The 9962-nt window shown below is 45.3% G+C and overlaps 1 protein-coding gene across 1 annotated transcript in view; it reads right to left on the bottom strand.

Annotated features, from left to right (window-relative positions):
* Positions 1 to 9898, bottom strand: part of clstn3 (calsyntenin 3) — a 38791-nt gene extending 28893 nt beyond the window's left edge. The window contains exons 1-7 of the mRNA XM_063198834.1: positions 9687 to 9898; positions 8523 to 8589; positions 6137 to 6259; positions 4638 to 4848; positions 3052 to 3260; positions 1317 to 1466; positions 632 to 817 (exon numbers count right to left, since the gene is read on the bottom strand). Coding sequence (XP_063054904.1) covers positions 632 to 817; positions 1317 to 1466; positions 3052 to 3260; positions 4638 to 4848; positions 6137 to 6259; positions 8523 to 8589 — 946 coding nt within the window. The 5' untranslated portion in view covers positions 9687 to 9898. The remainder of the gene's footprint in view (positions 1 to 631; positions 818 to 1316; positions 1467 to 3051; positions 3261 to 4637; positions 4849 to 6136; positions 6260 to 8522; positions 8590 to 9686) is intronic.
* Positions 9899 to 9962: the final 64 nt, after the last annotated feature.

Here is a 9962-nt window from a genome sequence, read left to right as displayed (position 1 = left end):
CAAAAATGTTTCCTTTTTCACAAATACTTACCACCACTATCAAATTCTAAGTACAGTATTCATGATGACTGGGAAAATTGCACTTTTCATACAGGGAAAGGGGGGTCTTCTCCATTGTCTGCTATTTTGAATTTCTAGAAATAGAACTTTTTAGCTGCAAAACCTATTGTAATTTGGTCATACTAGTAAATATGAGTTCATTGTTTGGCAAATATTAATGAAAAGACCAAATTTGGCAGTAAACAACACAGGTTCAATGAGCAGCATAGTTTCAATACCTAATCTGGCCACCATCCTTCACAGTGCACCAAAAAAGTACCATATGTTTATTCTGCCCTACTAAGTTGTAAGTCTGCCCTACTTGTTGAAAATAAGTTACTATGAGTTTAATGACATATGACATATGTTAAATAAAATGATTGGTCTGCAAAAAATGTTGCAATATAAAGCAACAAAACTGCGACATGTCACTGATCTACGCAAAATGAATTAGACTGGACTACATTCATCCATTTTACTCAGTTTGGAGCTCTGCACAGTCACTGCCTTGCTTTGTAGGGAAGTATTAATAACTAAAGAATTGAGAAATGTGTTGCTTTGGAGGTGTTAAACAACCTTGAAATAAACCTACCGCAGAGCCGGCGCACAGAGCGATCGGAGTAACTGTCCCTGTCGCAGCCCTTGCCAATGTGTCCAGTCTGCAGCTCTACGGTGGCCTGGATGTTCCACACCGTCTCCTCGCACGTCTCCAGATGCAGGCTGGGGAAGAGGGGGATGCTTCCAGAGCCGGGGGTGTATTCCACCCTCTTGGACCATCCTGAGGAATGAGGAGAAAAATATTTAAAATAAAAATATAAGAATAAATATAAAAAAAATAAAAATAAAATATTTTCTCATTTGTCTGCACAGAAGCTGTGGCAGGCAGATGCTATTAAGTTATGCATTGTACAAGGCAAGCTGATGTACGAGTACAAGGAAATGCATCTACCCCCCACCGAATATCCTCCTGTCACGGCAAAAAAATTAATGTAGTTGCATCACAAGTGCACACACATATGCAAACATGCACGCATGCACGCATGCACGCACATGCACGCGTGCGCGTGCGCACACACACACACACACACACACACACACACACACACACACACACACACACACACACACACACACACACACACACACACACACACACACACACACACACACACACACACACACACACACACACACACACACTCGCACGCACACACACACAAAGAGATGTAAAGGGCAGTCAACGTGAAGCTATTGATTAAGCAGTGAACATTGATTACCGATCCAGCCAGGCTTGCAGGACGGTTTGACCGTTACGGTAACCTGGGCGTCCGCCTGGGCCCGGCGCTTCCCACAGTCGTAAGCCGTCACCCAGAACGTATGGACGCGCTGGCGCTTGGAATCCAGGGGTTCAGTATTCTTAATGTTGCCTGAGAGGAATGGAAAAGAGAGGACGAGAATTTTTTACACAAGCTTTCGCTTTCACAGAGAACTCAACAGATTCACAGGACACACGGACCACCATTGCCTTTCTCAATCGGGTGAAGCCAAGAGATGAAGATACAGAAACAGATAGAGGGCAGACATAAAGAAAAGAAGGAAGGGCGGGTATAGAAGATCAATGGGCAGACAGAAAAGACGAGAAACCTACTATTGCAGCTTTAGGGCTGTTCTACCTTTTCAGAATAGTCCAGAATGTACAGGTGAATGTGTGCAATTTGGAAAAGGCCATTCAGACAGGGGGGGGGGTAATGACAAATAATGTTTTTGACATCACAAATCGGGAAACTGTGTGAAAAGGGAAAAAGGAAAGCAACATAAAGTGAACAAAAGGGAGACAGACCAGTGGTGCATTCAGCAAAGAAGGCCCAGACAAAAAGGCTCTGTGTACAGTATGTCCCATCCTCAGCCCAGACAAAAGGATGAAAAGAGCAACATCTCCCAGTGCAGCGTGAAGGCAGGGGACTTGCTCTTTCTCCCAGGAAAATATGCAGAGTCATTGCTAAAGAGGAGACTCACACACACTCTCTCTCTCTCTCTCTCTCTCTCTCTCTCTCTCTCTCTCTCTCTCTCTCTCTCTCTCTCTCTCTCTCTCTCTCTCTCTCTCTCTCTCTCTCTCTCTCTCTCTCACACACACACACACACACACACACACACACACACAGTTCCTTGTCTCTCCCTATCTCCTTTGTCTCCAAACACATTCTCACCTCTCTCTCTCTCTCTCTCTCTCTCTCTCTCTCTCTCTCTTTTCTCTGTTTCTGTCTCCTTCGATATACAACAAAATGTCTCCTACTATTAAACTTTCACCCCTGTCTGTCCTCACGATAAAGATTCTACAAACATCCACATTTGGTACTTTCCCACTGCTTCAACCAGCAGTCATTTTGCCTGCTTTCTGCACAGTAAATGTAACGCGAATGGGACTGTGCACTGTAGAATAGTGTTGAATTCAATCGTGTAAATGTTGAATTCACTAAACAAACCCCACCAAACTCATTAATAATGTCACAGTGTTAATTCAACACTCTGACAGTTGGATGTGTACATGTGGTCCTGGTCCCAATAACTATTATGTTAAAGTAACACTGAAAAATTACTCTTACTAATCACATACACTGATCACTGAAAATTATTGTGGGGGACGCTGTGGTTCAGTGGTCTAAGTCATCGTACCATAAATCTGGAAACCCGGGTTCGATTCCAACTCAAAGTCATGTCCCAATCCTTCCCCATCTCTCTCTCTCCCAATGCTTCCAATCACCCTCTCACACTGTCCTATCCCAAAAGCACAAAAATATCTTAAATAAAAAGGCAGATTACAGCCCCTGCCATGGCTCAAACGGTTGGGGCATTGACTGTTAAGCTGGGGACTCGGGTTCTACTCTGGCCAGAGGTCATTTGCCAATCTTCTCCCACTTGCTTCCTGTCATCCTCTCACACTCAAGGCATAAAAGCCTCTACAAAAATATTTTAAAAAGGCAAATACCTTACTGTGGGCAGCACAGTTCTTACCGTCGCTGTCGATGGCGAATGGTACATCGCGCGTGGCGATCTCATAGAAGCAGATCTGGCTATACTGCGGCGAGCAGTCGGCATCCAGCGCCTCCACCTTCACAATGCGGTCGAACAGGCGGCCCTCAGGCACAGAGGCCTCGTAGTGGCGCTCCACAAACACCGGGGAGAACTCGTTTACATCGTTGACACGGACATGAACCGTGGCCCTGCATTGTAGCGCATGCGAAAGAGAGAGAGAGAGAGAGAGAGAGAGAGAGAGAGAGAGAGAGAGAGAGAGAGAGAGAGAGAAAGAGAGAGAGAGATGTGCTTGTTGTCACACTATGAAATTAAGAATAAAATGGGATTATATAAATTAACCATGGCGGTTTCTTCTAAACATTTACTATTAATAGTGATGTCTTTTGATGTTTTATTAATTGCCCTTGCAGATGCGAGACCTTTCAGTGCAGTCGTTACAGGATCTCTGGAGCTCAGAGCAAGGCTTTCAAATCGCTCCAGTGCAGTTATGGTCACTGTCAGCTGACTAACTTGAACACAAAACCATGGCAACCACTTGAATGGTACAGGTTTTCAGTCCCTGGTTTTCCTTCACTTTGACTCAGTTTGTGCAGACACTATGGACACTAAACAGGGATTTATTTATTTGCTTAATTGGATGCCTTTGGTGTAGATGAAATCGTTGGCGATCACTGTTTGCATAAAAAATAACAACCTACACTGCATAATAATAACAATGTTATGACATTGCTGAGAGTGTGACGTGACAAATAACAAATTAAGACTTGGTGAAAACAAGCTCTGCAGGAATCAACTGAACCTGTAGACCTATCCATTCTGTCTTGGATTTCTGTTAACTGACTGATCACTAAAACATAGCCTCGCCATCTTTGGTTTCACCGCAGAAAGCACGTCATGACATTACATTTAGCTGACACTTTTACCTAAAGCGACCAACAGTTCTTTAAGTACAGAGCATTGGTTACAGTCCCAAGGGCAAAGTGGGGTTATGAGCATTTCTCAAAGGCACTTCAGCCGTGGATGGTATAAGATTCGAACCTGCAACCTTTTGGTCCCAAGATCAACTCCCTAACCATGTCTTGCTCAACCTATCCATTCTGTCTTGACATTCTGCTCACTGATTGGATGGCAAAACATAGCCTCACTATCTTTGGCACAGGGCAAAAAGCCACGGTAGGGCCAGAGAGAGTAGAGAGAGAGAGGTTCCATTGGCCCATTGTTTCCTGGTTCTATTATGGCCCCCCTTAGGCAGACCTAGGCAGACCTAAGGACTGTTCTATTCATTGTAGGAGCATTATGACACGCCCCTTTAGGCAGACCGGAACCTGGTCGCGTTAGGTGCCCATAGAAACCTATTATGTTGGCATATCTCTATAGAATATCTCTGGTAGGGCACTTGCTTACTGCACCAGCGACCCGGGTTCAATTCCAGCCTGGGTCATTTGCCGATCGTTCCCCATCTCTCTCTCCCCAGTCTCTCCTTCACTGTCCTGCCAAAAGTAAACGCAAAAAAACCCCTAAAAAATAGAAATTTAAAAAAGCCAGTGTCAAGGTTGCCCACTCACTTGTGAGACTTCTTGGTGTTGGTTCCGTCTTCACCCTCTCCGCAGTCGTAGGCCTGGATGGTGAAGCTGTGCTCCCGCTGGCTCTCGCAGTCCAGCGGCTCCTTGGACCGAACCAGACCTTCTCCTGTAGAGCGGTCCAGGACCACCGCCTCGAACTGGGCCGAGCCCGACCCACCGGGACCGTTGTGGATCTTGAATCCACATATCTCCCCTGTATATGACGCATGGTCAAGGTCAAGGTTAGCTCTTTACAATATTTACTCAGAAAAATATTTAAAGTGCATTGCATAGCAATTTCCTTGTGAAGGTTACATTTCTGAGATATCAGCATCATAGCACATTTAATGGTAAGGCAAAAAAGGACATGTTTAGGTACGGAGATGTTGGATGAGGATGTGTAACGGAGGTGTTCCCGTGCAGTCCGTCCCCCTCTGGGCCACGAACTCGCCACCTTGTCAACGCATCGGTTCGGGTATGGGAGTCACAGCATGATACCGCTGGACTAAAAGACTGGTCCGATAGCCCATCGCTACTGATACTGTATGAGGCTTCGGGAGAGAGGTTTACTAACATTCCACGCCACGCTCTGCTAGTTGGCCTTCGTTACAGATGGAACAACAAAGTAGAAAATAATGGCCTCCTCATGGACATTGTATACCTGGAACTGGCATAAATGGCATAACTGTTGCATCAAAAGGAACACTGGACTCATGGCGCCAATCTATTGACTCATAAAGTGAGTCAGTAAGTGAACATACAGAGAGCATGCATGAGGATGCTGACGCACCTGGCTGCCGCTTCACACGTCAAGCATCTTTGAGTATCATGACATGAAAAACGCTACATATAACTGATGTATTATAAAAGTGGCCTGCTGATAGCCTGGCTCTCGCCAAGCCCTCAGGTGTTCTAGTTCTGCTCAGCTTTGTGAGCTCACACGAGGGTCTGAAGGACCTTTGGATTCACCCCAAAATGCAGTAGAACCCAATCAGGATTGCAGGATTTTCAGAGATGTGACGTACTCCAAATTTAAACGTTTTTGTTTGTCTCAGCAACTGTCACGTTTCACTTATTTTTCCCTTCTCTCTAGGTCGTCCTCCGACGAGCCTTATCCCTGCTCATTTACTTTCACAATAAAGGCATAAAATAATGAAAATATTTTAAAATAAAGACAAGTGTTTCCCCAATCACGTGCAGGGATCTTTTTAAATATTAATGAAGCAAGGTGGGAACCTAGAGCTCTTTTGTTTGTTTTGTTTGTTTGTGTCGCATCTCCCGTGTCCCTCCTCTCTATCTCCACTATTTTACTATTTCTAAAAAATAAAAACATTAGAAAGAAAACTTTGTAGATCTGTAAAAGACACCTAAAATGCAGGCAGCTTGAATGGACTGTTTGGAACAGACGAGCCACAGGAACATTCTAGAGTGTGCTAGTCCACAGGAACATTCTAGAGTGTGCTAGTCCACAAGAACATTCTAGAATGTGCTTTTCCACTCACCGGCGTAGTGAAGAGGGGCATCCTTGTCCAGTGCGAACAATGGAGGGTTCAGCAGGACTGTGTTGTCGTTCTCCATGACGATGCCCTGGTACTCTGTCTCGATCCATGGCTTGTGCTTATTGGCTGAGAATGTTGCAGAGGCCAGGTGGGAATACAGTATGTGTTAAATAGCAATTTCTAAAATACATGCCATGAAAAAAATCTGAAGAAAGCTGACACGCCATCTCTCTCTCTCTCTCTCTCTCTCTCTCTCTCTCTCTCTCTCTCTCTCTCTCTCTCTCTCTCTCTCTCTCTCTCTCTCTCTCTCTCTCTCTCTCTCTCTCACACACACACACACACACACACACACACACACACACACACACACACACACACACACACACACACACACACACACACACAAATACACAAACACACACACACCTACGCATGAACATACACATAACCGTGTGTACTGCACACATACATACACATCTGCAACCACTTCACACCTGACTCTGCCTGGTAGCATAATAAAGTGAGAGGAGGTTTCACCTTGTCACACACACACACACACACACACACACACACACACACACACACACACACACACACACACACACACACACACACACACACACACACACACACACACACACACACACACACACACACAGAGAGAGAGAAAGAGAGAGAGAGAGAGAGAGAGAGAGAGAGAGAGAGAGAGATAGAGAGAGAGTGAGAGAGAGAGAGAGAGAGAGAGAGAGAGAGAGAGAGAGAGAGCTACGTTCTGTATATTGCACCTATCATTCACACCAACCACTGCTACTTGCCAACGGCACCACAAGCAGAAATGCCAAATTAAATTGGAAGCATTTCAGTGAAAACATTGTAAAAAGGGAATCAATTCCGTTCTCCAATGGCTCGGTTTGATTTTAATAGAGTAGGGCAATTAAATCTGATGCACTCAAGTTGCTTAAAAATCATAAATGTATGGATGTGCTGCTCTCTGTAAAAAAAATATTTAGCTTTCTCTTCCTAGTAGCCTATATTGTAGAAATAATACAACTATTATTTATAAAACCATAAATGTCCAGGTTATACAGCATATTGGTGCTTAGCTACTGGGAACAGACCCTTGCAATGAACAGTTCAATCGGTAAAAACACATGTCAACACAGTGGTAAGTGTTATTTGCTGTCTTCGCATTTATCATCCTCGAGGATTGACCACTCCATCTTTTCCCTCATCCTTCAACTCGGCCTCTTATTTTTTGTCATTTATCTCTCTATCTCATCCGCTCGCTCCCTCGCTCTCTACCTCTCTCTCCCTCCCTCACTCTCTACCTCCCTCACTCTCTACCTCCCTCGCTCTCTACCTCTCTACCTCTCTCTCTCTCTCTCTCGCTCCACTCCACTCCCCCCCTAGCATCTCATCTCACACTCACAACATCCCGCTGCAATATAACATTAATCTGAGCATCAGGGATGTGGATTACACCCCGGATTACAGACTAAGAGACAGAGAGAGAGAGAGAGAGAGAGAGAGAGAGAGAGAGAGAGAGAGAGAGAGAGAGAGAGAGAGAGAGAGAGAGAGCACTTTCGTGTCCTGTCTTTTTCTATCTCGCTTTTGCCCTGTCCTCCACTTTCTCTCCAGCCCTCCCTAATTTTGGATCTGGCACAGGCTCTGTTTGATTCTCTTGTTTTTGCACCCCACCCCACCCCACCCCCAGCCCCCTCCTGCTCATTCTCTCATCCCTCTCTCTGCTCAGTTTCAGTGCTCATCCCCAGGGCCGCCTCTGTCCAGATTGAGGGCCCTCATCCGTTCCAGTCATTACCATAGATAGTGTTAACTCTCCAGCGCTCTCTTGTTTTCAAATACCCCTCTATCATCACTTCCTCTGAACTAAAATGTGTGCATTATGGTCCCTGCTTCTCTCTCTCTCTCTCTCTCTCTCTCTCTCTCTCTCTCTCTCTCTCTCTCTCTCTCTCTCTCTCTCTCTCTCTCTCTCCCCATTTTTCAACCTGTGGTGGCCATGCTAACACAGCTGAATATTAATAAAGATACTAATGAATGACTTTATGGGGTAATATTGATGACAGGACCACATAAGCATGCAAGGCGTGACGTTCAGAACAACTCAAGGGGACACACGTTGGAAATGTGATTTAATGTAGACCCGAGGAAGGCTGCATTAATTATCACTAAGGAATATTAAACAGTACACATAAGCACATTACATCAATTAAGGCAGGGGGAGCACATGTCATAGAATTAGCCCACACTATACAGTATCTGCGTACTGGGCTCCTAAACATATGACACACTATTAGCGCTAAGTAAGTGGTAGAGGCGAACTCATATAATCCCTACGACATAATCAACAGTCAAAAGGAGAGAAACTGACCTTTGTTGCCATGGGCAACTGAAGTCAAGCATAGGAGGAGAAAGGAGAGAAAATGCATTCTGTCCATCTGAGGGAGGAAGGGATAGGCATGGGGGGAGATGGGGAGGGGGTGGGGGCAGGGGGCAGGGAAGGGAAGGGGGGCATACATGCATTGAAGCGGTCAACATTTGAATGCAGACAGAGAACAGACAGACATGAGGATAGGCCGACATAGGGACATCCAAATCAGCAGGGATATCAATATACCAGTAACCAAGCAGTCATCCCTGGGTACAGTAACACTGCAAACCTTGGGGAGCACCTTAGCCTACACTGGCCTAATAGGCTATGCATCTTGCATAACCGGAAAGTCCAACACTGTCATGTAGTTTTTGCCAAGCAATGTCATAGTAGGCCTACTATTGCAACTGCTGGGACACAGATTTTGGACAACTAGCCTACAGCGCATTTCATGTGAGGTTGCAGCCATGTTCTGTAAGTCCCATCCTGTCGTATGTGTAGTAACACATGATGATCCATATTTACGCATTCAGTACCGTCATGTGATGTGCATGATCACATCAGGTACAACAGTCTATGCTGATGATGCATGTTTGTCTAAGGTGGCCTATAGCATTGTACTTGACGAAAAGGTTGATTTCATAGACTACATCAGTTATGCCAAATATCCATACCCCCAAGGCAACGTCAACGGGTAGCTACTACAGTGTGAGAGAATGCGTAAAAATAACCCATGGGAAGAGACTCATCCATACATCCAAAAAGCATTTAAAAACTCGCATGTAGCCTACGTGTCACAATCAGTCTCGAAGCAATATGACAAGGATAAAACTATATTAGCAGAGCATATTTTCACACTTAGAGATTAGCCTGTGAGACACTAATGGACCGTCATAACCGTTAGGTGCACAAGCACAAGTGTTGCCCATATGCGACAACTGCTCGGTTTACTCAATATCGCCAAAACACGTTATCCATTCCAAAACATCGGTATGATCGTGTTGAGTCTCATATTTCCACAACATTAACATAATATCAGATCATTATGGAAACGGTGACGCGACACTGGATTCAATCGTTACCCGTGAGGTGTGATGATGGTACCCAAAACTGCCGCTTCGCAGCATCACACACACACACACACACACACGCACACCAACACACCTTTGGCGCCTCGCTGTCCTCCTCCGACACGGATGCAGACCACAGGTAATAGTAACCCCTTACTGCTTCTCCAATCTTCAATGTGCTTCGGGGTCTCAAATAACTGTGAAATTGGGAAGTAGGTGAAGTGCCGGGGTATTAGGATGCCAATGCCCTTGTTTTCGGCAGACGCCGTGCAGGAGGGGAAAAAAACGCTCGTGCGATAACGCGGATGTCCCTCCCTCTCAGTCCGTTTCTTCACCCGCCCACACTGCGTCTCTCTCACTCTCTCTCTCC

Source organism: Engraulis encrasicolus, chromosome 5 (assembly GCF_034702125.1).
Source record: "Engraulis encrasicolus isolate BLACKSEA-1 chromosome 5, IST_EnEncr_1.0, whole genome shotgun sequence".
Lineage (NCBI taxonomy): Eukaryota > Metazoa > Chordata > Actinopteri > Clupeiformes > Engraulidae > Engraulis > Engraulis encrasicolus.
The sequence above is the reverse complement of the archived record's forward strand: the minus strand, read 5'-3'. Positions and strand labels throughout refer to the sequence as shown.